The sequence below is a fragment of the Dreissena polymorpha genome, chromosome 5 (assembly GCF_020536995.1).
Source record: "Dreissena polymorpha isolate Duluth1 chromosome 5, UMN_Dpol_1.0, whole genome shotgun sequence".
In the NCBI taxonomy this organism is placed as follows: Eukaryota; Metazoa; Mollusca; class Bivalvia; order Myida; family Dreissenidae; genus Dreissena; species Dreissena polymorpha.
The window spans coordinates 42,649,216-42,677,111 of NC_068359.1; the positions used below are offsets into that span (position 1 = coordinate 42,649,216).

The following is a 27,896-nucleotide window of genomic DNA, read 5'->3' on the forward strand; positions in this document are numbered from 1 at the left end:
ATTGGTGAATTAAAAGTGTTTACATTCGTATTAGAACATAAATAAAATGTTGTTGCTTTTGAATTCGAACTTAAATATAAAATACTGTACTTATTTTTTCGTATTAACATTGTTTTAAATTTAAAACGATACAAAGAAAAAGATGAAATATAACAAGTTTTATTTGAAAGCAACTTCAAACAAACTTGCAAGGAAAATAATCACTACCGGGGTAATTATAGATATGATATATGACACATTGTCTCTTTTTATTGTTTTACGTTGGCATATTTGGATAGCTACAGAATGGATTGGTTTGATATTCCATTTACTAGGTATGTATTGAAAGCCTTCACTGAGATTTGCTCGATTTTGAAAATACAAAATGCAAAATTAGTTTAAAGTATTAGCAACTAAACAATACAGTAGCTTGATCAAGGTGATTCAGGTAATCGATATACGTGGCTGCGATGTCCCCTTGTTGGTTAACTCGTGTCCTTACTTAAAATTGGTTAACTCTTACCTTTCTATTTACTAGAAAGATACAAATATTATAATTGTTTCTGTTGTTACTACAATCAGTAAAAGTAGATGAGTGTTGATTTTACTTATATAAAATGTATCTCTCAAACATGCACCTGAAGTAAGAATTCATGCAAAGACGCAAAACATATCGACCAGAACGTAGCCTAACAAGTACGTTCCTATAGGTTTGGTACCCAGGGCGGCGTATTTAAAACTTCAAAGAGAGAACCAGCAATCGTTGACAATTGGCGGGAAATACGGAAAAAAATAAGCCCCTCTTTTGTATGAGTATCAGTATTATAACAACAAATATATTATGATTTTTGTAATAAGATTATTACAAATTATAAAAAAATAAGTCTGGTTCCCAAATTTCTTTAATAATAATTTGCCAGTCTATAATACAAGGTTCGGACAATCAGTTGATTTCGGATGCTTAATTTTGAACGAATATATATCTTTACTTGTGAGGAGTCAGGACTTGGGCGGAAATATGGTGTTCAGACAAATAGCACCCTGAAGATTGTATCCCTGTGTTCTTTTGCAATCCCGGACAATCGTTTATTTGTCGACCAGTACATTGGCACCTGGTTAAATTGTCTATCTGGATAATTGGCATTCAAGACTTATTTTGCTCTATTTTGTTATGTTTTCAATTGCCATCTGATAATTTGCAGCCCCCGCAATCACCCCCTTCATACCTGAAAATCGCTACAAAAAATATTTCATTACAGTACCTTTTTGTTTGCGTTTTTATATTTTGTACAATCGAGTAACCATTACTGGATCAGTAACTTATTACAATTCAACCCCTTCAGAAAATGAGAAAAAAAAATCGCTGATTTATAGTTTAAAATTGACTCCAATATATCACTGTCCGTTATATTGCGTTGTCCAATATATCACAAATTGGCTATGGTTATGGCTCGCAAAAATGTGACGAGCATTATCCCCAAATAACATGTTTTAATCTGAGATTTGCGGAGATAAAATCAGGTACAAGCTAGTATTTTACCCTTTTTTCACCCACTTTAAGTTTCTGTTTAATCCGACATTCATAATCCAGTTTTGACCAGATTGTTTGGTTTCATTGTACATCACTGTAACACCTGTGTACTGCGATAAACAATAACTTCTTGCCAAACATCAGGTCATTTTGGGTGTTAACATTCTCTCTTGAAATGGCTTTGAACTGCCGAAACGCACCAGTGCACACATGAAGGTGTATACAATTTTAAATGTAAATGTCACAAGTCAATACTGACCTATCTCAACAATCTTTGCGCGTTAGATACAGTGTAAACTACTTGCTTTTAATTGAGAGGCAAAGCTCCCTCAAAATGCACCATGCTTTCCATGAGGATAAGATGACGTATTGTTGATGATTTTGTACATGGGGTCTAATTTGTGCATGCTTTCTTGAACAATAAAACTTGGCAATTGTTTTCGGATTACAAATTTAATTATACGCATTTGAAAATACTTACATGGAATAATGTTTTGTTTTATACCAATGAATAACTTGTGGATATAACACACACTTCAATAAGGTAGGAAAATAGCGTGTTTTGAGATTGCCAAATTATATGCTAATGCATACTTAAACATGCAATAATAACCTGACAATTTATATTGCGCGCCGGATATATCAAGGTCGCGATCTTTGGACCCCTTCAACTGCAATATATTTGGACTTTTAAATACATGTAAGATTACTGTTATATAGATTGAGTAAAAGTCCACCTTTCTGTCCTATAGACAGTCACATATATAGAAATATATGTTTATAACAGTTCAACACAGTTGTTGTGTTTTGTTATAAAAATTCCCCCATTTACAAAAAAATCCCCCTCCTAAGGGCTGCGGACCCCTTCCCCCAAAGTAGTGTGAGGGCGCTGGTACACCACCTTGCAGGTGGATATGCTTTTTTATGCCCCCGGTAGGGTGGAATATAGTTGAACTGTCCGTCAGTCAGTATGTCAGTATGTGTGTATGTCAGTATGTGTGTATATGTGTATGTCAGTCTGTCTGTCCGTCCGAAAAAAACTTTAACATTGGCCATAACTTTTTCACTATTGAAGATAGCAACTTGATATTTGGCATGCATGTGTATCTTATGGAGCTGAACATTTTGAGTGGTGAAAGGTGAAGGTTAAGGTTATCCTTCAAGGTCAAAGGTAAAAAAAAATAAAATCAAAGCGGCGTTCTCATGAAGCTGCACATTTTGAGTGCTGGAAGTTCAAGGTCAAGGTCATCCTTCAAGGTCAAAGGTAATTTTTTTTTTTAAAACCAGCGTTATCATGAAGCTGCACATTTTGAGTGGTGGAAGTTCAAGGTCAAGGTCATCCTTCAAGGTCAAAGGTAAACAATTTTTATACGCCCGTCTATGACGGGACGTATTATGGTATACCCCGCGTCCGTCCGTCTGTTAATGTCGTACGCTACGTCAAATATCCTTTGACAGATTTTCTTCAAATTTTAACACAATCTTAATATTGATAAACCCTGATCCCCTTTCGTTTTTGACGGAATTCTGAATTGTCGTTCCAGAGTTATGGGACTTTGTTCGTCAAAATTTCGTGATTTCATTGAATGTCCTACTGTAGCTCAAATATCCTTCGATGGATTTTTTTCAAATTTCAACACAATCTTAATATTGATAAACCCTGATCCCCTTTCGTTTTTGACGGAATTCTGAATTGTCGTTCCAGAGTTATGGGACTTTGTTCGTCAAAATTTCGTGATTTCATTGAATGTCCTACTGTAGCTCAAATATCCTTCGATGGATTTTTTTTTTTTTTTTTTTAGTATCCCTGAAACATTGAACAAGGTGAGCTTTTTTCTATTCCGATTGTACACTACCACTTACCCATCTACATTTCTCTTTTATTATTGGTCAAAATATCTATAACAGGTTTACTTCAACTCCATATCCTCTAAAGAAATGCATACATATACTCAAAAAAAGATATGGTATGAATGTCAAGGAGACGGCGCTCCTTGCTCATGTACTTATAAAATAAACCATGTATTCAAATACAAATAAACTGAAGTAAAAAAATGATTCAAAGGGTTATTTATTACCTTACTACTTCATTGGCGAACGACGGGCGTATCATGCGCTCATGGCGCAGTTTATTTATTTTTTTTTCAAAGCGGCGCAATAGGGGGCATTGTGTTTCTGACGAACACATCTCTTGTTTTCTTTAAATCACTAGTCAAAATTTTTAATTTAATTTTTCTTTTTTTTCCGGCTCAAGAAGTTTTTTTTATAAAGTTGCATTGAAACAAATAATAAAAAAATGTTGGCATAGTTTACAAAAGGTTAAAAACCTTATCAGATTCTATCTTTGTCAGAAATAAATTAAAGGTGGCCAGCAAGTTAAAATGAATGCAACAAGACAAATTAACATGCATTGATGGATTCTGATTAAATCTATTTGAAGACCTATTATTGCACCTATTATTGCAATAAATAATTCTGAAAATATTCTCAACAATTTTATCCAAAGTTTGTATGTGACAGTGTTAACCCTGCAATGATAAATGATACCATACTTGATTGCAGATCATGGTGTTGGAAAGGTCAGTTCTACAGAAAAGAAAAGCAGCAGACAATAAAAAAGGTAAGTCACAGAAACACTTAAGACTGGTTTTCATAGTGTTTGTCAAAAAACTTTAGTTCTCGAATACCAGTGTACCACTTTCCTCAAGTGGTGAAAAAAAACCAGTTACTGTAACAGGGATGGAAACTAGCGTTTTACAATTGGTTGTCCACACGGGCAACCATCTTTAGTATTTTGGTTGCCCAGCTTAAGACCAACGAGCCCAGCAGTGATTTTTTTGCTTTTATTAGTTACAGCCTGTGCCATTTGAATTGGGAAAATTAGCACGATAAACCATGAAATTGGGAAAAATAGCGCCATAAACCATGAAATTGGGAAAAATTAAGCATTATAAATATGATTAAAAGAAACAGACTTGTTTTTAAGTGCATGTTCAGGGTTTTTTCTAGCCATTTTGGGAAAAGGAGTCTGGTCAAATAGGGACTTTTTAACCTATAAAAGTGGCAAATTTGGGAATTATTTATCAACAAAAAGGACTAAATTAAAGTTATATATTTTGTAGCATGTCATAAAAGACTTCTTTCTTAAAAAAAGTTTTTTTGTTGAATTTGGGCTTCTTTTGGGGAAATTTTGGTCAGATTTTTGGGAAAAAATGTTGATTTTTAGCTCATCTATTTTTTGAAAAAAAATGATGAGCTATTGTCATCACCTTGGCGTCAGCGTCCGGTTAAGTTTTGCGTTTAGGTCCACTTTTCTAAGATCGTATCAATGCTATTGCATTCAAACTTGGTACACTTACTTACTATCATGAGGGGACTGGGCAGGCAAAGTTAGATAACTCTGGCGTGCATTTTGACTGAATTATGTGCCCTTTTTATACTTAAAAAATTGAAAATTTTGGTTAAGTTTTGCGTTTAGGTCCACTTTTTTCAGAAAGTATCAATGCTATTGCATTCAAACTTGGTACACTTACTTACTATCATGAGGGGACTGGGCAGGCAAAGTTAGATAACTCTAGCGTGCATTTTGACAGAATTATGTGCCCTTTTTATACTTAGAAAATTGAAAATTTTGGTTAAGTTTTGTGTTTAGGTCCATTTTATTCCTTAAGTATCAAAGCTATTGCTTTCATACTTGCAACACTTACTAACTATCATAAGGGGACTGTGCAGGCAAAGTTATGTAACTCTGACTGGCATTTTGACAGAATTATGTGCCCTTTTTATACTTAAAAAATTGAAAATTTTGTTATGTTTTGTGTTTAGGTCCACTTTATTCCTACAGTATCAAAGCTATTGCTTTCATACTTGCAACACTTATTAACTATCGTAAGGGGACTGTGCAGGCAAAGTTATGTAACTCTGACTGGCATTTGGACGGAATTATGGGCCCTTTATACTTAGAAAATTGAAAGTTTGGTTAAGTTTTGTGATTTGGTCCACTTTACCCCTAAAGCAGGGCTATAGATAATTTTTTGGGTAATTGGGTTTTTCACCCCCTGTTTTGACAACAATAGGGTTTTTGTAAATTCAATAGTTTTAGCAAAAAAATTTACCCCCTACTGTTGAGCTTAATTGGGTTTTTCACCCCCGTTTTTTTTAACTCAATCGGGTAATTTAGGGAATGACATCATTATATACTATAATAAAAATCTACTAAGATTACTATATTATTATGTGCATGTGAAAAATAAATATAGCAACATTAGTTAGTTTAAATCTACTTTTCATGTTTGTGCATAATGTACATTTTATAACTCCACTTTCCATATTCATCACCAGCCACGGGTGTTTGTTTCGCCACTTTATTTAAGTTTTTTCACGTACACTCCTCATAACGTGTTTTTGGGGTTTAACAACATCGTTCAAAATCTCTGATAATAACGGGCGAACTAAATTCTCAGAAAAAATGATCACATCTTGCAACAGATCGTTCAGCAAAGCAGCACAGAAGCTTTCGATTACCCAAATATTCTGGCGTAAATACCTGTTTAAGGTGTTTGTTTGTGTGACGATTCTCTTTCTACGGCCACGAGTGGCCATTTTGATATTTTAAGAAAATGAAAGAAGAAATCGGACGGGTCTACGAATAATTACAGAAATTACCCAAAATATTGATAACCCCTGGAAAGACTGCCTTCTTTTCTTCATAGGACAGCATATAAACTATTCTGTACATTTTTTATGGGAAATAACCAGTCTTAAAAAATACGCCCGCTGTTTGTAAGAATTGCGTTTCGTGACGCAAGGTTTTTTACCGGAATTACGTTATTAAATTTATATTTGCGTTTTTGTACGCTTGATTTTGAATTTAATTACGTTTTCGGTTATTTTAATTGCGTAATAACGCACATACGCTTGTTATCTATAGCCCTGCCCTAAAGTATCATAGATATTGCTTTCATACTTGGAACACTCGCAAACTATCATAAGGGTACAGTAAAAGGACAAGTTGCATAACTCTGGATGTCATTTTTACGGAATTATGGCCCTTTTTTGACTTAGTAACTATGAATATATGGTTAAATTTTGTGTTTCGATCCACTTTACTTCTTAAGTATCAAGGCTTGATTTGATTGATACTTTGAAAAAACTACTCTTACCTGACATACCACAATAGACTCCACCCAAACCATCGCCTGTGCCCCCCTCCCCCCCCCCCCCCCCCCCCCCCCCCCCCCGAATCCCCCCCTATTTTTTTCTCTTTTTTTTAAGATCATCTCACAAATGACCACCACACCCTCACACTATACCCCCCCGACCCCACCCCCTCCCCAATTTTTTTTTTAAACGGTTAAAAATCAAAACTATTTATTTTGATTATTTTATGTTTGAAATACCGTCCAATCATCGCACCCAAGAATCCCCCCCCCACCCCACCTCCCCCAACCCGAATCCCCCCCCCCCCTAATTTTTTTTTTTTCTAAAATCATCTCACAAATTACCACCACACCCTCACACTATACCCCTCCCCCCCCCCCCCCCTCCCCCCGATTTATTTTATTTTTTTTCCTTTTTTTTCGCATTTTTGGAAGATAATGTAATAAATGTCCACACCCCCACACAATGCACCCCTCTTCACTCCACCCCTCCCTCCTTTGTGATTGAAAATGAGAGTCCCTTCACCTTTAAAAAGAAAATAGATGAGCGGTCTGCACCCGCAAGGCGGTGCTCTTGTTGTGATTGGGAAGCAGCCGAATTTCGGCTGTAATTTTGAGCAAAAAAATCACTGGCCCAGTACGATGTACATGTAGGGTCGTGTGTATATAAGAATTTCTTTAAATAAAATAACAGATAAGTAAACAACAACATTGCTTAATTGACAAACTTTCTGTGTATTATGTCATAATATAAGTCTGAGTTAAATCATTTCATTGGCTTTGATAAATGAATTTTGTTAAACTAATTATGTCCCCCACTATAGTAGTGGGGGACATAATTGTTTTTGCCCTGTCCGTTGGTCTGTTGGTCTGTCTGTTTGCGTCAACTTTAACATTTTGCAATAACTTTTGCTATATTGAAGATAGCAACTTCATATTTGGCATGCATGTGTATCTCATGAAGCTGCACATTTTGAGTGGTGAAAGGTCAAGGTCATCCTTCAAGGTCAGAGGTCAAATATATGTGGCCAAAATCGCTCATTTTATGAATACTTTTGCAATATTGAAGAAAGCAACTTGATATTTGGCATGCATGTGTATCTCATGGAGCTGCACATTTAGAGTGGTGAAAGGTCAAGGTCATCCTTTAAGGTCAGAGGTCAAATATATGTGGCCCAAATCGCTTATTTTATAAATACTTTTGCAATATTGAAGATAGCAAGTTGATATTAGGCATGCATGTGCATCTCATGGAGCTGCACATTTTGAGTGGTGAAAGGTCAAGGTCAAGGTCATCCTTCAAGGTCAGAGGTCAAATATATGTGGCCCAAATCGCTTATTTTATGAATTCTTTTGCAATATTGAAGATAGCAACTTGATATTTGGCATGCATGTGTATCTCATAGAGCTGCACATTTTGAGTGGTGAAAGGTCAAGGTCAAGGTCATCCTCATACATGCCATAATTTTTCAGACCAATTCCGGGACATTGAGTTAAATTGTCCGGGACTTTTGCTGATTTTCCGGGACATGCATAAAATGTAGCGATAAAATATAGACATATGCATTTTTGGTACGTTTTTTTGTTTCGCATCATTAATTGCAAAAATTCGAAAGTCGATCCGAAATACACTTGATCTATTAACGTCAAATTAAACATTACTACTTCCGTTACTAGATACAAGCCACGTGTTTTCAGTGTAAGCGTTCTAAACATAGATGGTGACGTCACTGCGTTATTGTTATTAAGACCGGTGTGTAACGCGTAGTTGTTGATACGCCTTTATTCATTTATAACATTTATATAATAAAAAATACAACAATACAATACCGTTAGATCGTCAACTCAAATCAATTCACAATACATACAACCAATCACAATAACATTTTTATATGCTTACTTTTTTACTCAGCGATGTTGGACTTCAGATGTGTGAACAACTATCCTTTGCCCTTACGCAGTGGGAAATAATGACGTAGTAGATTTAAGTCAATTAACAACCACATTAAACAATGCCGCCTTTTCGGTTTGACCGCGAACGTGAGACAATCGATTTGATAACAGGACCCCTGTTAATTGATCGATTTTGACACGTAGCGTAGTCTGCCTATTTGGGTAGGCATTGTCATGGAGACGCTGCAGATATACACAGACTCGAGGTGCAGTTAAGCCTAAGATAAGGTACATGTATATATGGATTTTGTAAATTCCGGGACATTTGACAGATTTCCGGGACAGGGGGACAAGGTCTTCATTTCCGGGACTGTCCCGGACAATCCGGGACGTATGGCATGTATGGTCATCCTTCACAAGGTCAAGGTCATCCTACAAGGTCAAACGTCATATAGGGGGACATTGTGTTTCACAAACACATCTTGTTATTAACTCACAGTCACCAATTTCATTAAATGTTTAAATGCACTTAGTCCTAATAATTAGATGTTATCTGTTGATGTTAATCAACCTCATATTTATAGGAGTAAAATATACTAAGTTTTGAGGATGTAGTACATGGAAAAGGGCTATGGAAATTCAATAATTCACTTAATGGATATCGACTATTTAAACTGCATTAATACTCTAATAGAAAATGTTAGACAACAATACTGTATCACTATTTACAACTTAGAAAACATAGAAAATATTCCCAATAGTGACATGCAATTTGTTATCAACGATCAATTATTCCTAGAAACACTACTTATGGAAATTAGAGGTAAAACTATTTCATTCTCCAGGGTCTTCCCCAGGCCATTTAAGCGCCCCTTGCCGGGGCGCTTGAATTTCGAAATCAGAGTCCCCGGGGCGCTTGAAATTTTTCCGATCAGTGTATTCTTCAGTAAAAGAAAGTGATTGTCCAAAAAAATCAAGGTTTCCCTATCAGTGTATCAATATTCACTGTTTTAAAAGAGCACTCGGTACCTACTTTCACAAGTAATCGCCATACACCACATGGGGTAATGGATAATCCATTGATAAGATAATAGCATGACGCGCGTATCGATTATTCTAGCCACATTACACGATCATTTAAATGCTGACAAGGATGTATCTGGTAACTTTCCAGTTGTCAAACCATCGTCCAATCGGTTACGCGTATGCTTATGAGGGCGGGGTTAACTATCGACCATTATTTTTGATTGACGTCGGGCATGAAGTAAGAGTTTATCGCAGCTTGATTAGCAAGTAGTTGTACCATTTGAGTAATATAAAACCGGTAATTAGTACAGTACAGAACATTAAAGACGGTTTCGGGCATCATCATCACACCTTTTTACTGTAAACAAGTGTTACCTATGACTCAAAATTAATACGAGAAATTAATTGCAAGTGGTAAACAATTAATTATTATAGCGGTTACAATTATGTGAAAACAATTTATTTAATTCCAGTACATGTATATTTCAACATGTCCATTTATAGAACTGATTCACCTCGTTTTTCTGACATTTATTCGACACGTAATGCGCTTTAACAAATTTTCGTTGAATTAATTACGCAAACTTGTAAATGTTTCGTCCGATAATCGATAGTTAGAAGACTGATGATGGCAACCGGCCGTGATCCTCGTGGACAACGTGAATTTCATGCATAATTCCGTCAAAACATTTATTCGACTTGTAAAGTGTGTAAACAAATTATCGTTGAATTTATAACGCAATGGTTAATATTTGTTGAAATCTCAAATGGGAATAATTAAATTTGTAATCCGAAACCCATTACCGTAAGTCGATGTTAACGTGTTTTTAATCCGAAACACACTTCCGAATGTAAATGTTACCGCAACGTTAAATATTTTTGCTTCAAATTAGCAGTGCAATTAATTAAAAAGGGCGCGAAAATTATACAGCATGTACAACGTCGCGTCTATTGCATACAAATGGCGTGTATTGAGCGTTTTAACAAGCACACAACAGGTCAGGGGATTGACGCATATTCAGAGGCAATATTTCATCAAATCTATAAATAGTCACTTAAAAAATGGCAAGGTTTGTGTTAATGAAATAACTGAAAGCTTTTATCGTAAATATTTCCCAGAAAGAGATTGATAAAAACGGAATAAACGGGATTATCGGGTAATAAATAAAAACTTGAAAAATAGTAAGTATACAGTAATAAGAGTCGGGTTGAAACGGATCTATTGGGGAATCCTTCGAGTCGGTATTTTACTATCTGTGCGGAAAATATATTTTTAAATGACTGGGGGATTTTTTTGAAGAGTCATAGCGCACCAAATGACGTCTTTTGACGCTGTTTTTCTTTGAGTTATAACGCACCACAGAACGTGAATTGACACGTTAAATTAAAAAAAATCAACGTCGGGAGGGGACACCCCTCCCGAACCTACCCCCGGGGCGCCTGAACAAATTCCTGGGGAAGGCACTGCATTCTCATCACATAAAGCTAAACACAACAAAAACCATGAATCTACATTAATTAAGAAAATAAATTTACTTCAACAATCATTAAATGAAGCTAATTCTGAACAACCTCGAGAACTACAAAATGAATTAGAAAATGTTAGGGAAAATAAACTTAAAGGCTCTCTTATTCGTTCCAGAGCTAAATGGATAGAAGATGGAGAAAAACCATCTAAATACTTTTGCTCGCTAGAAACAAATCATTACACAAACAAGTCAATACCTTTTATTGAATTAGAAAATGGTGCTAGATTCACAGAACAAAATGATATTTTAAAAGAAGCTGTTTCATTCTATAAAACCTTATACAATAAAAATGAAAACAAAATTAAATACGATATAAAAACTGATTTAGAAAATATTAATATACCAAAGTTGAATAAAGTTCAATCTGACTCAATAGAAGGGCTGCTTAATATTGAAGAAGTATCCATAAACTCAAAAATATGAAACATGACAAAAGTCCAGGTTCTGATGGATTCACAGCTGAATTCTTTAAAGTATTTTGGAATAAATTAGGCCATTTCGTAGTGAGAAGTCTTAATTACGCCTTTATTAAAAATTAGTTGTCTATTACACAAAAACATGGAATTATAACTTGTATTCCAAAAGAAAACAAGCCGCGATGTTATCTGAAAATTTACAACCGCTAACATTATTAAATGTTGTTTACAAGCTAGCATCAGGTTCCATTGCAAATAGATTAAAAACAGTACTTGACATTTTAATCTCTAAAGATCAAACAGGTTTCATTAAAGGTCGATTCATTGGTGAAAACACTAGATTTCTTTATGATATATTGAAATATGCTGAAGATAATAATTTACCTGGATTCCTAATGACAATTGATTTTGAAAAAAGCGTTTGATACTCTGTCTTTTCAGTTTATCGAAACAACTATTAGTTTTTTAAATTGCGGACCAATGCTTCAAAAATGGATATCTATGTTCTTGCATAATACCATGGCCTCCATACAAATAAATGGCTTCTTGTCAAATACTTTCTGTATAAAGAGGGGATGCCGTCAAGGTGACCCTACAGTACACTCCACGCGTTTTCCCCAATTTCCCTCCATACTCCGCGGCGATTGACCTGGAGGGAGATTAAGAAAATCCCGCCAGACGCAGCGTTTGCATGATTTTGGACGCGGCGGTTAACGATCGGCAAAACTGAATAGAAAACTCGTTGATTTACGACAAACAAAACGTCGTCTTTTAACTAATACTTACCAATTAATATAAACACAGTTTGCAACATTGTTTTTATTTTGATAATTTAATCCAAAGTTTTCAAGTAAGCAGGTGATTTTCTATACTGAACATGTAAACAAATGTAAACGTCCCTAAAAATCTTGCAAATCTGTGTGAATTTACAGTTTGACGTAATCAAAGAAAAGCCGCTTCCTGTCTAAAGGCATAACTTACTCAAGTAAACACATCCAACGAATGCATAAGGAATGGTTTTAATTGTCGGAACAAAGTCAATTCTCTGCTCGCTAATGCATTTATTTTCTCTTTGAAGTTAGGTTATTCCATTGATTGCTAAAAGAAGGTGGTAACTATTGAGTTGATAGTTGCATTTAATATTCACAGTTGTATTCTTGTTGCGTCAACATTCAAAACAATGTTTACCGGTAATTATGGACCAAATCGGCAGAGTGACATTCACACATGTTAATCCCTTTTGTCAAAACACTGCAGACAGCAGTCTACACAATAGGTCAGTAGACAAGCTTTGCGTGTTTTCATAACGTCAAACACTAAAAATCCAGTTCCGCCCAGATGTCTTCTTTAATCAGTTTACAGTACAATAACTGTGTAAATAATTACTCTACTAAAGTACCGTAAAGATACAGATTCGGCGTGTATGATTTGAAATTATTTTGGAGGAAATATCAACTTATTTGCGATATAATTTTGTTAAATAATACCAAAGAAACTTTTAACCGAAATCAGCAAAATTCAATGTTTTCTGCGCTATAAAGTTTGTATAAAAAAATCAATACACGCACGCTTTGCAGGAGTATACCTTGTACATTGCAGCATAATTTTCGCGCGCTTTTGTCGGGAAATATACATGATGACTGTATATTGGAAGCATTTGTAAACGTCGTGTTAACATTAAAAATCGTAGTGTGTTTCGGATTACTAATTATTATATTCATTTGGAAATTTTACGGAACATTTATTTTTGTCTTATATGTGTTATGATTTAAATATTAATTTGTCAAATGTCTTATATTCATTCATATTGTAGACGTACCTGTGAATTAAAAGACATAATTTTTATACGTATTAATTTTCTATACAATTATCTTTTTATACATGTACTACAGTATTTAAACAATTTATTATAACAATGTTTTTATTTTTTGGCGTGCCCAGTAGCACACTGCTAACGCGGCGTTGCGCAGCGGTCACTGATAAGAACGGAAATTGTCTGCATTTACCGACTAGGCTAAAGTAATACACGCCGCGGGAATTAGCGAACGCGGCGTAACGCCGAGCGTTTTATCGAGTTCACCTCGCTCTCTTAACGCCGCGTGAACACTCGCTAGCAGAAAAAAACCCGCGAAGGGAGCGCATTTTTTGGGGAAAACGCGTGGAGTGTACTGTATCAGTGCTTACATTTTTATTATCTGTGCAGAAATTCTTGCCATTAAAATAAGAGATAACAAAAAAATAAAAGGTATAACTATAAATGACATAGAATATAAAATATCTCAATTTGCTGATATTACATCTTTATTTCTAGACGGATCAGAATCATCTCTTAATTGTACACTAGACATGCTTCATGAATTTTAAAATTCTCTGGACTTAACATAAACTACGAAAAAACTAATTTAATTTGGATAGGTTCTATGAAATATAGTACCAGATCAATAAAAACTAAATAAAAACTTACATGGGGAGCTACTACTTTTAAAGTTCTTGGAATAATGTTTGATATTAATTTAGACAACATGATCATGAAAAAATTTGATAATAAAATAGAAAGTATTAAAAGTTCAATAACTCATTGGAATCGCAGAAATATTACTCCTCTAGGAAAGATAACCATTGTCAAATCATTGTTTCTACCTTTACTTACTCATTTATTTGTATCAATGCCATCACCAAGCAAAGACACCATGAAAACAATAGAACAGCACTTTTATGATAACATTTGGGCAGGGCCAAGCAAAATTAAAAAACAGTAATTGTTAATGAGTATAACAAAGGGGGTTGATATATGTTCCTTTGAAAAATACATAAAAATAACATGGATTAAGAGAATAATGTCAGGCGAAGGAAATTGCTATTCATTGGCAAAATCGTTAATAGATTTTAAGACAATATTCAACACTGGTAAAATGTATGCCGAAAAAATATGTCTACACCTGAAAAATAAATTTTGGCTCGATGTTTTGAAAAACTATATATTGTACGTTGAAAAGCTGCCGATAATAGATAGTGATGATATTCTGGATATGCCTCTATTTTATAATCATAATTTTACAATAAACAAAAGCTATATCTATATTAAATGTCTATATGAAAGAGGCATCCGATTTGTAAGAGATATTATGGTAGAAAGAAACTTTATTTCCAAAGAATCTTTGGATACACAGGTTGGAACAAATGTAAATTTCCTGCTGTACCAAGGATTAAAAAATACAATAAAGAAATATATTGACAAATTTGAAGACCTGCAACATTTTAACAAAAAACTCAAGGACCTATATTACACACTTACATTAAAAAAATAATAACCAGTCCAAAAGAAGAGAAACAAATTTATAAAATATTAATTAAAAACAATAAGATTCCAACTTGTCATACAAAATGGAACACAGAATTTTTTTAATATTGAATGGAAAAAAGTACATCCACTCGTATTCAATCTAACTAAGGAAGTATATGTCAGATGGCTCCAATGCAGAATAGTCCACAGAATATTGGGGACAAAATCCCTTATGTTCAAAATGAAAATTGTAGCAAATAATCTATGTTCTTTTTGTAACACTGAAGTTGAAAATATAATGCACTTGTTCTGGTACTGTCCATTTACCCAAGAAATTATTAAATTTGTTGCTGAGATTATTCGTAAAAGTAGACCAAGCATACCTATTCATATTACATGTCAGAATCTAGTCCTTGGAATTATTAATCCAAAAATGAACGATTTAAACATAGTATGCCTAGAGTTTAAACGATATACTTTTCATTGTCAGAGAAAATACAGAATCCCTTCAAAATATGGACTCGTAAATAGTATGAAGCACGCTTTTGAAATTTACAAAACTGCAAATAAATCAGAAGAAGAATTAGGAATATGGTCCCTTTTTAAAATATTTACTGACATCTCATATAACGGCATTACAAATAGTTAAATAACTGATAATATAAAAATATTTATCCTGCAAGTTTTGTACTAAACTCTGCATAATCAATATTCTTATATAATACAATTCAGCACTTACAAATAAATTTTTTAATGTGCAATACTTTTTATTATAAATAATATACATACATATAATCAACATTAAGTAATGTTGTATGTTACAAGCTTGTTTGTGTTGTGTGTGTTTTTTGCTGTTGTAAACTACTTCTAGTATAACACAACTAGATTTGTATATGAATGTATGTTGAATGTACGCCAGTAATATGTATGTACCCATCAAGTAGCTGTACAATACTATCTGAAAAGCTTTGGATGTATGTACTGTATTGTCTACATATGTATGTAATATTCTACGGAAAAAATAAAATTTTGCACAAAAAAAAAAACCAACACCAAAAAACAAAACAAAAACCACTGAATTGTTTCAAGCTTAAAAAGCAAGTTGCCCAGCCGGACTACTAACTTTTGAATTTGAGTTGCCCAGGCCAAAATGTACTGGCCTCGGGCTCACGGGCAACCACTAATTTCCATCCCTGTAATACTAAACTTATAGTTCCAAGCTCATTCTTGAAATTATGCTTCATGAATGCAGCATATTATTGATTAAAGCCACACACCTTGAAATGTTAATCAAAATATATAGATGCAATTTGAAAGTGTGCAAAATTGTCATTAAATCTATTAGCAAGTAATTTATAAAAAAAAATAATTTTAAAACCGAAAGTAGGATTTCTATACATATACGTCAATTTCGACAAACGCGAATATTTTTAAGTTTTAAAGCGCAAAAAAGACGGATTTCTACTTTGTAACCACCAGATATATTCTTATTGGCATAGATAAAATTAAATCTATAGCCTAGTTAGCAAGTAATTTATTATTGTTCAAACGGTAACGCTTTTTAAACGGAAAGTAGGATTTGTAGATGTATATACATACGTCCATTTCGACAAACAGGATTATTTTCAAGTTTTAAAGCACAAAAAGACGGATTTTTACCTTGTAACCACAAGATATATTCTAATTGGCATAGATAAAATATGTTTCTTATTTTTACTTCAATGTACTATGCCATGTATTTCATTTCAAGGTGTGTGGCTTTAAAACTGTATGTTATATTCTGTGAATTCATCTATACAATAATACTGTATCATGTAGCTCTTAGTTTGTTCTTTGATTTCAAGTCATTTAATGTTCTGTTGAAAACAGGTCACGGAGTCCCTAAACTAGCAGGTCATTTTTAGCTCGGCTGTTTTCGGAGAAAACCCGAGGTATTGTCATAGCCAGCGTCCGGTGTTTCGCCGTCCGCTGTGCTAAAACCTTTACATTGGCTCTAAAATCAAAGTGCTTCCACCTACAACTTTGAAACTTCATATGTAGATGCACCTTGATGAGTTCTACATGCCACACTCATTTTTGGGTCACAAGGTCAAAGGTCAAGGTCACTGTGACCTCAAAAAAAAAAATCTGACAAGCTTTCATTTATTATGCCCCCCTTCGAAGAAGAGGGGGTATATTGCTTTGCTCATGTCGGTCGGTCTGTCGGTCGGTCTGTCGGTCTGTCCGTCCACCAGGTGGTTGTCAGACGATAACTCGAGAACCCTTGGGCCTAGGATCATGAAACTTCATAGGTACATTGATCATGACTTGCAGATGACCCCTATTGATTTTGAGGTCACTAGGTTAAAGGTCAAGGTCACGGTGACCAGAAATAGTAAAATGGTTTTTGAATTATAACTCAAGAACGCATACGCCTAGGATCATGAAACTTCATGGGTAGATTGATCATGACTTGCAGATGACCCCTATTGATTTTGAGGTCACTAGGTCAAAGGTCAAGGTCACGGTGACCCGAAATAGTAAAATGGTTTCCGGATGATAACTCAAGAACGCATACGCCTAGGATCATGAAACTTCATGGGTAGATTGATCATGACTCGCAGATGACCCCTATTGATTTTGAGGTCACTAGGTCAAAGGTCAAGGTCACGGTGACCCGAAATAGTAAAATGGTTTTCGGATGATAACTCAAGAACGTTTACGCCTAGGATCATGAAACTTCATAGGTAGATTGATCATGACTTGCAGATTACCCCTATTGATTTTAAGGTCACAAGGTCAAAGGTCAAGGTCACGGTCACCCAAAATAGTAAAATGATTTTCGGATGATAACTCAAGAACGCTTTTGCCTAGGATCATGACACTTCATAGGTACATTAATCGTGACCCGCAGATGACCCCTATTGATTTTCAGGTCACTAGGTCAAAGGTCAAGGTCACAGTGACAAAAATCGTATTCACACAATGGCTGCCACTACAACGGAAAGCCCGTATGGGGGGCATGCATGTTTTACAAACAGTCCTTGTTCAAAACTGCACCCGCAGCCAAGCATTGGCACCCGTTATGCGGTGCTCTTGTTTTTGTTTAGCTCCACAGCCTAAGAAGAATAAAAGTTTGGATGATGACTCCGATGACTACAAGAGTTCCAGTCTGTTCTACCTGTCATGTCGCAGTGCTGGTCTACATTTGAAGAATGGACACAAATACAATGTGCTAGGTCAGTACGCGTCATTGCAATAAAAGTTCTACATGTCTCATTCTCTCATGTGTTTAAAGGAGATCAAAACATACAGGAGTAGTACCATTTATTTTCGGCACTTACCTTTAAACTAGCTCAAAATTCTATCAAGGCATTATGGTACCTAAAACTCATGTAGGCCATCTTTGCCATTTTGTAGTATTTAAATGAGATCTTAATTTGCTCACCTGAAAACAATTTGCTTATAGTGAGCTTTTGTGATCGCCTTGTATCTGTCATTTGTCCAACAACATCTCTCTTGAACATTTAAACTAAACTTTCTATAGAGGCCACATTTATTGCACAATATTCATGAAACTTGGTTAGAAGATTTGTACCAATTACATCAAGGACAAGGTAAAACTGGGTCTTGTGGGGTAAAACAATGGGTCCCTAGGTAACAAGAGGAAAAGCATGTGAACACTCCAGAGAGGACAGGTTTAGCCAAATCTTCATACAATTTGCTAAGAACATTTGTGATTCAGTTCTGCAGTTTCGAAGTGTTCTGGCCTGTTGAAAAACATGGCTGACAGGGGACGTGGCAATTTGCCTTATATTGCAAAATTTATTATGAACACTTTAGAAGCAACATTTTTTGTCCAATCAAAATAGAACTTGTTCAGATCATTTGTTTTAATGACATCTCAGCTGAGGTTTGAAAATGGTTCTGGACATTTGCACAAGTTTGTGGCTCAGAATACTTAATTTTCTTCAAGTCTCAGCTAGGCAGTCTAGAGCCTTTGTTCCTCTAGCTTTACTTTGGTTTGCTCAGGTTCATTATATGGAAATAATATGCTCCAGAAACAATATCAGGATAGAAATTTCAGTAAGCCTCAGGTAATATTTCAATTTATGCTGCTGTCACTGCCTGGGAACATCAATGATCTAATGCAAAGAGTAGATGATTAAAACTGGTGAAAGGGCTGACATTACCACACACTTTGCCCAGAAATTATCACAGAACATACACAAATCATTTCACGTCTCAAGAAGATGTCGTACTAAAGTCTTTACATGATTTTTAAAATGTTTAAAGGATAGTTAAATAAGGATATATTTGTTCTTTTTCTATTCAATTATAAATGAGTATCATGCTAGAACAACCCTTTCCCCCATAAGAAGCAAAGTGAAAATGGCTATGTGCAAACAGCATTTAACCAGAACAGCCTGCGAGTAACTCGCAGTCTGTTCAGGTTTTATGCTGTTTGCTGCTCATCAGTATCTTAGCGCTGGAAATGAAGCCTTTAAAACTTGAATCTAGTAAGAAAGGTCTTTAATTCAATTTAACTTTTTAGGGGACTACAAATACGTCAAAATACCCATCTAAGTGGTAAAGGGTTAAGTAACACAATCCTTAGTATTGACATGATTTTAAAAGTTTGCACTTATACAGGTGCTGACCAGGCTATGGTTCAGAAGAATCTCACTAAAGAGTTGAAAAGCAAGGGAGGAGCTGATGTAGGTTCTACTTTTATATAGAGAATAATAGGTTAAACCTTTTTATTTAAACAAAATAAGTTTGACTGGATAATTTCGCTGGATTTATGACGTCATTTTGTCAAAATATTGACGTCATTTCCTGCCGTTGATTATAGATGATATTTAATCAATGGGGCTTTAATCAACTGAATTCGCTGTAAAAGTGGGATAAATTTGTTTATAGATGAATAGGAAAGACTTCTCGGAAATTACATTGTTTATGCGACATATTTGTCCTTAGTTGTTGTAAAAAAACAACTCAATTTAAGTATATTTTCATTTGACTTGTACGTGCGAATGTCAGTTCTATGAATTCATTGATTTACATCAGTTGTCATTTAAATTGTACTTGTATTTAATGTCACCACCAATCGTCTAAACAGCCTTTATTAAAGTGCTTTATTTTAGAGCTTCTGTTTTCCAGATTGTGGAAAAATTTGCTGAAGGATTTGAAGAATACATAGAAAATGCAGCTAGGTGAGTAGTCCTGACAACATTTGTGTAGTACCAGATACAGTGAAGTCATGTCAAGTCATTTCATTTTGTAAAAAAAAACTTAACATTCTTTTAAGTTCAGTTTATGCATGTTTATCTTTATCTCACTTTTAATTAAAATGTATATTCAATGTTCTTGTTGATATTTCATTACAAATTTATCATCGCCTCTGGGCCACAAAAAAACAACCCTGTCATAATGAGGAAATTCTGTGGATAAAATTTGGGCAATCCTTTTGGCTATTTGGCCCTTAAATTTGTGCTGGACCAGTAGATATTAATGCACCCCTTCGAAGAAGAGGGGGTATATTGTTTTGCACATGTCGGTCCATCGGTCTGTCCGTCCACCAGATGGTTTCCGGATGATAACTCAAGAACGCTTAGGCCTAGGATCATGAAACTTCATAGGTACATTGATCATGACTGGCAGACGACCCCTTTTGATTTTCAGGTCACTAGGTCAAAGGTCAAGGTCACAGTGACTCGAAATAGTAAAATGGTTTCCGGATGATTACTCAAGAATGCTTACGCCTAGGATCATAAAACTTCATAGGTACATTGATCATGACTGGCCGATGACCCCTATTGATTTTCAGGTCACTAGGTCAAAGGTCAAGGTCACAGTGACTCGAAATAGTAAAAGGTTTCCGGATGATAACTCAAGAATGCTTACACCTAGGATTATGAAACTTTATAGGTACATTGATTATGACTGGCAGGTGACTGCTATCAATTTTCAGGTCACTAGGTCAAAGGTCAAGGTCACAGTGACTCGAAACAGTAAAATGGTTTCCTGATGATAACTCAAGAATAATTAGGCCTAGGATCATGAAACTTCATAGGTACATTGATCATGACTGGCAGATGACCACTATTGATTTTTAGGTCACTAGGTCAAAGGTCAAGGTCACAGTGACAAAAAACGTATTCACACAATGGCTGCCACTACAACTGACAGCCCATATGGGGTGCATGCATTTTTTACAAACAGCCCTTGTTTGATTAAATTTTACACTTCTATAGATGCACAGGCTAATCAGGGACAACACTTGCAGCTTTTATGTTCATAGCTTCTATGTCGCTTCAGATGTAATCTTCATATTTGGTATGCATGTGTATATTGACAAGGCCTTTCCATACGCACACAAATTTTGACCCTTTGACCTTGAACTTGAACTTAGGGTCCGCTTTTGGTTTTGAAATCAGCATTTAGGTTTCGGAAAAGCGTTTTTTGGGGCAGATGTCTTCCGATGGAGACAGCTCTTGTTTAACGATAATCCAGTGGTGGCAAATAAGGACACTTTACGCCAATGGATTAAGCCCAGTATTCGCAGAATGAGGCTCAATTGTAACCATAGTTTCTGTTGTTTTGATGTGCGCTAGAGAAGAGCGTGACAGTCTTTACTTTCTTCCAGGTTCCATAAGAGCTTGTTGCCCAGTGTGACTGATTCTGAGTGTCAAAGGTAGTTAAAGTAATCTTATTGCTATTATTTGCTATTATTTAAATGAATGCTGAAAGTGTGCCAATTATTATCCATCATGAAATACTTTATAATTTAAACCTGTAATAGTTCAGAATATTTTGGCATGTATTTCTAACTGAACAGAAACCACTTTTCTTTTAAGTCGCCTCTCTTCTCCTTAATGTCATCTGAGGAAGAAGTCACTTCTTTCTCAAATTTGAACATAGGCTTAGCGGTGAGAATTATTTTTATAATGGAATTTGTGGTTATATGGGAATATCGGATGTATATGTTTCGACCGCAAAAGGTTATTTAGAATTAGCAGTGTCTACCCCTGTGTATAATTGCTCAATGATACAGTTGTCAATAGAATGTATTTTGTCAAGTCTCCATGGCCTAGTGGTAATCGTGTTTATTAATGGAGTAGGAGGTAAAAGGTTTGAGCCCCACACAGCATTTTCTTTCATGGCCACTTTCCAACCCAGCAGTGAGGTAAATTGAGGGGTACGGATCCAAGGGCCTGGCATAAAAGGTAGGAACCAAAGTAAAGATGATATCAGTAAATGTGTTTCATGAGTAGAAGCTTGCAGGTCCTTCAATGAGAGGGCTGACATTTAAAGAGAAAACTTTACTTTCATGTTTTAGTGCTAGAGCTTGCTTACAAGGAAGTGCAGTGAAGATTTTACTTGGGGTGGATCTCATTCAGGTAAAGAAATATTTTGTATATCCATATTTGTATTGTTACTAAAATATGTAATATTAAGTAGAATTATGTTGCAATGCTCAAAACTATTAAAATACAGTAGAAACCCGATGACTTGAACTCACAGGAACCAAAAAAAAAAGTTTGAGCGATCCGAAATTCAAGCCAAATGATTTCTAACATAATATGTTAAATTAGTCTGCAACAGATTTGCATCTCTAGTTGATGAGTATCCATATTGCATTAACTCCGTACAACTTTTTGTTTATGTTTAAATTACATTAAAATATTTACTTAAGCTTTGTATTAATAAATATTAACAAATAGTTACATATTTGTTTGATGTATATCATATTGCAAAAGTTGATTAGGTCAGCTTGTGTTTATGAAGCACATTTACAGGTACATGTAATCCCTATCTGAGGATGAGGCAGTATCTTCCCCTTTTGTTTGGATTCACAAAATCAAACAAGGATTGAGATGATAATATGTTTGCAACAGCTGTGACATCAATTAAAGCGAGACACTTATCAAGCTCTTCTAATTGATTAACAGCTTTATGGGACTCAAAGTGAGTTCGAGCCAAACAAACAAAAGAAAGTGTGACAATTGTGACAGTGAATGAGAAAGCAGTACAAGCCATCTGATAATTCGACACTCGCAAATAGGAGCCAAACAACATAAATTTATATCAATAGATTGCAATAAAAAGTTGCTTTTAGGATACTTTGAGCAAACTTGAAAATTTGAGCTTAGCGAGTTTGAGCCATTGGGTTTGGACTGTATATATTATTGTCCCCTACCCGTTTCACCGGAGGGGACTTATGGTTTGCGCTCTGTGCGTCTGTCTGTGCATGTCATTTCATTTTGTTCCTACATCAAAAATTCTGGTTGCTATGGCAACAAATAAAAAAATAAAATAAAAATCTTACAGTGGTGGAGCAGGTAGGGGACATATATTGCTTGGCAATAGTCTTGTTTTAAAAGGTCTTGCTTGTATTCCTACAAAAAGTATTATGGAATTATGTTGCTGTAATGAAAACACAATCTGTACATCTACTTAAGTGATTTATTATTATGTGACTTGTTTAATACATTATTGATCAAACTGTTATTTGTGTGTTAAATTTCAGTCTTCTTTAATGCGGGTCCTGTGTGAAAAATTACCAGAATTTACCGGAGAGAAAGAGTAAGTTTGAGTGGTAACAGCTGAATTAGGGAAAGATCAAGGATCACAGAAGTTATAGTGTCTCTCAATAGGTGTTGGTGGAAAGCCTGTCCAGTCCAGTGACATTGTCTAATATGTGGCCAAAGCCAATTATTTCTTATTCAAAAGTGAATTCATAAGAAAATTTAGTACTATCTTTTCATTTGCAATTGAAGTTTTTTTTTAAATTAATGTAATTTGAACAGATTTTCAAACTTTTAAATTTAGAAGTCTAGAGAGGAGGGTGCAGCACCATGCTTTTCTCTCTAGATTTTTTCCTTTGCAAAATTTAAACACTGGAAAACAGAGATAAGTGTGAAAAACGTCACAGAATTTGAAATTATAATAATGTGGTTCCCCTGTTTTGAAATCCCATTTTGACCTGTATTTGTGTGATGGATGTGTTTTTGGAAGTCTGTTTATTCAGTTAGCTTAGGTGAAAGTGATTTGTCATTAATGTTTTGTTCTTGCAGCAGCACCATTTTAGAGCAAGGTCAGAAGGTGAACGTTCCTCACCTGCTGCTGTCACAGTTTCAATGGCTAGACCACATAGTCAATGGCAAGGTTAGACTGAAGCCACATTGACACAACATGTATATCAATGGTTTAGAGTGAAACTGTTATATCTGCTGAACAATTTATACTCAACAAACAATAGTTTCCCCCCTTAAATCCTGGATATCCTGCTGTTACTGTATTGAACATTGTGACAAATACAAATAAACAAAGAACAATACAATGAAACTAACAAACTCATTAATTGTACATGCTGAACCCTTCTATAGCAGTTGTGATAGTCTAATAGGGATCTCATGGCCAAACTGTGTAAAGTTTGTATTATAAGTTAATAAAAGTTGCAAAGTTTTCTCAATGAAAAAAACAATAACATTCATTTGCAATATATAATATCTCTTTGTTTTGTACATGTTGAGTTCCACGAAGTTACCATGGGACTATGGTTGTTTGTTGTATGTTACTTTTATTAGCAGTTATAGTGTATTATGTTTCCCACTCTACCGTTATTTACAAAAATACACATTTGTTTGTTCTTTTTATTCATCTGCGGTTAAATAGACATAGTTCTGTTACTTGACATTTTTAATGCATTTCCTAGAGGTGAAAATATTGGTTTGTATCATTGCATAGTGGTCCTCTATTAAGTTTGTTGCAATGATTCTTCTGTATTTACAGGAAGTTACAGACAAGCTTCTTGAGATGCTCACATGCAGCTGTGATGAGGTTCAAAGGGAGATAATAAATTGTCTCCCCTACATTGTACAGGACTCCGAACATACCACGGTGGCAACAGCTCTTCGGTAATTATGGGTCATATTTACAAGGACAACTTTATTTTGTAAATTACCTTAGGTCTCTGTCTGGTTTGTGTATAGGTAATTTTAAATTTAAAAATATTGCTTGGAGGTTTTGAAATTTAGTAATTTGTAAACAGAAGTGATTCATTTTGCAAAGGTTTTATGTGAACATTTAAGGTAAATCCCTTAGGAACTTTTTTATTACTGGTCCTTAAATAAGTGAAAATGACAGGCAAAATTGCAGTGGTTTTGGCAAATTAATGCAATTTTTGTTTCATTATATTCTATGAACCCTAGCTTTATGAATTCCTGTGTGAGTAATCACAGCACTTCCTAGGAGGTGAATAAATGTGACTCGCTCTGTGAAAAGGCGGTTGAATGCATGTGTGTAAAGTGTTGTCCCAGATTAGCCTGCGCAGTCTTCACAGGATAATCTGGGACAACACTTTTAGCATTTATTGTATTTTTCGTGTAAAGGGAGACCTTTCTTGACGAAAATCTAGTTAAGAAAGAGTCATCACTGATGGCTGTGCAGACTGCACTTGCTTACATGGAATATTTAACACACATGCATTTAAACAGTTTACTCAGAACGCATCTCCAATTCTTTCCCCATACTAGTACAGGAATAGCATTATGCCATCAAGTTTAATGGTGCAAGTGACTACCAAACAGAGGGTGTGTTGGGTTTATCATGAAATTCCTTTTACAGCAATTTGCTCCCTACTTTTGATTTAACTTGGACAGTTTTAAGTTAATGGCAAAAGTATATGCATTGAGTACTGTTGAAACCACCTAACCTGATGACTGATATACTGTTTAAATGGCCAAATAAACAAACTACACAAGCAAATAAACAAACAAAATGTACACTAGCGGCTATGTCCTTGAGGTGATTAATGAATTATTGGAAACTTATTTTGTTCTGGTCTGGATGAAACACGTTATTTACATGGAGTTAAAGCATTGTCTCCCCTGTGTAGTACAGAAACTCAAAAGGGTCTAAATAAAAAGGGCTTATCAGCATTTATTATGAAAACGCTGATGACTCGATATTAAATTCTTAGGGTTGAAAGTCAGGTGTCTATTTGGCCAAAATAGTAGCTGAACAAAATAAGACATTGGTATGACATGCTTCCAATTTGATACTTCAGCAGCATGTGTGTGATTCTGGGCACACATTAAAAATAAAATATTTGCTTTACAGAGATATACTTGCTGAGAACAAACAGTTGTCAATACCCATTCTTGATGCCTTGTCCAACCTGGTTCTTCCTAGTACCCTTCTTGCTGAGGTACGGTTAATTCATCATAATGATTGTCATCATCACCATTGGTGTAAAAAAAGATAGTGATCTTTAACATAATGCTAAGCTTCTGTGAAAATGGTAAAACTCATCATAATAATGAACTGAATCTTTTAGCCATTTTAATAATCACCATCATACATGTCATAACCATCATTATATTTATAAAGGACAATCATCACTATCATCATTTTAAAAACCATCATCATCACTATCAGCATTGTAAAAATCATCATCATCACTATCATCATTGAAAAAACCATCATCATCACTATCATCATTGTAAAAACCATCATCATCACTATCAATATTGTAAAAACCATCAACATCACTATCATCATTGTAAAAACCATCATCATCACTATCATCAGTGTAAAAACCATCATCATGGCTATCATAATTGTAAAAAGCATTTTGATTGCTGTTCTTTAAGGCGATATGATATACCGTCTGAATCTTCCACGGTATACTGATATACTGGTATATAGTTGTCTACACGATACATAAGATAGTGTGGTCTCCATGTGTTCAGATCCGAGACTCGGTGCTGCAGCTACTGGCCTCAGTGGACCTGGATGACCTTCCTGTACTAGTCAAATTCCTGCTACAGTCTGTCACCAGCCAGGATTGCCTGGAGGTATTAGTTGTAACCCTTTCCCACTCAGAAGCAAAGTGAAATGGCTTTTGCAACCAGCATAAGACGAGAACAGCCTGCGTTAAAAAGCGTATCTGAGTGGTTAAGGGTTAAACCTAATAATTTTAGCCTGATTGCATCCAAAGCCTTATGCTTATTATGCCCCTTTTTGAAAAAAGGGGTATATTGTTTTGCTGGATGTTGGTCGGTCTGTCTGTTGGTAGACCAGTTAGTTTCTGATCAATAACTTGTCAACGAATTGACCATTGGCTTGATACTTAACATGTGCATTGGTCTTGGACAGAAGATGACCACTATTGAAATTGAGGTCACTAGGTCAAAGGTCAAGGTCACTATCACGCTAAGTGGTTTCCGATCAATAACTCTTCAACGAATTGACCAATCGGCTTGATAATTTACATGTGCATTGGCCTTGGACAGTATATGACCCCTATGGAAATTGAGGTCACTAAGTCAAAGGTCAAGGTCACTATCACACTAAGTGTGAAAATCGTTTTCGATAAATAACTCGTCAACCAATTGACCGATTGGCTTGATACTTCACATGTGCATTGGCCTTGGACAGTAAATGACCCCTATTGGATTGGGGTCACTAGTTCAAAGGTCAAGGTCACTATGCATTTTATAATATATGGGTTTTTGTTCACAATAACATCATTCTATTAAAATTCTAATTCTAGTCTGCTAAATATGACCACACAAAATACCTGCCATTAATTGTCGTATGCATGAGCTTTATTGTACATTTACAAATCTAAGAACTTAAGAAAGAAGGAAATATTTCTTATGGGGCTAATGAATTTTAATATCTCACCCAAATACAAGTCTTTTATTTTGTTGTTGACAAAAAAGATCTTTAGGCTATCAACTGAGTCTTGTTTTTGTCACAGGTTGCTTCTGAACTGAGAAAGAATCTGGAATTTGATTGGTCGACGGCTGTATCCAGCAGTAAAAAGTCTGGGTAAGTAACACTGGAATTTGATTGGTCGACGGCTGTATCCAGCAGTAAAAAGTCTGGGTAAGTGACACTGGAATTTGATTGGTCGACGTCTGTATCCAGCAGTAAAAAGTCTGGGTAAGTGACACTGGAATTTGATTGGTCGACGGCTGTATCCAGCAGTAAAAAGTCTGGGAAAGTGACACTGGAATTTGATTGGTCGACGTCTGTATCCAGCTGTAAAAAGTCTGGGTAAGTGACACTGGAATTTGATTGGTCGAC

The 27,896-nt window shown here is 35.2% G+C and overlaps 1 protein-coding gene across 1 annotated transcript in view; it reads left to right on the plus strand.

Moving 5' to 3' along the window:
• Window positions 1–2,038: 2,038 nt before the first annotated feature.
• Window positions 2,039–27,896, plus strand: part of LOC127880820 (Fanconi anemia group D2 protein-like) — a 126,423-nt gene continuing 100,565 nt past the window's right edge. Inside the window, exons 1-13 of the mRNA XM_052428267.1 lie at window positions 2,039–2,054; window positions 4,073–4,130; window positions 17,906–18,034; window positions 19,449–19,513; window positions 19,959–20,011; window positions 21,445–21,492; window positions 22,138–22,198; window positions 23,329–23,384; window positions 23,876–23,966; window positions 24,594–24,718; window positions 25,923–26,010; window positions 26,555–26,659; window positions 27,568–27,638. Coding sequence (XP_052284227.1) covers window positions 4,076–4,130; window positions 17,906–18,034; window positions 19,449–19,513; window positions 19,959–20,011; window positions 21,445–21,492; window positions 22,138–22,198; window positions 23,329–23,384; window positions 23,876–23,966; window positions 24,594–24,718; window positions 25,923–26,010; window positions 26,555–26,659; window positions 27,568–27,638 — 947 coding nt within the window. The 5' untranslated portion in view covers window positions 2,039–2,054; window positions 4,073–4,075. The remainder of the gene's footprint in view (window positions 2,055–4,072; window positions 4,131–17,905; window positions 18,035–19,448; window positions 19,514–19,958; window positions 20,012–21,444; window positions 21,493–22,137; window positions 22,199–23,328; window positions 23,385–23,875; window positions 23,967–24,593; window positions 24,719–25,922; window positions 26,011–26,554; window positions 26,660–27,567; window positions 27,639–27,896) is intronic.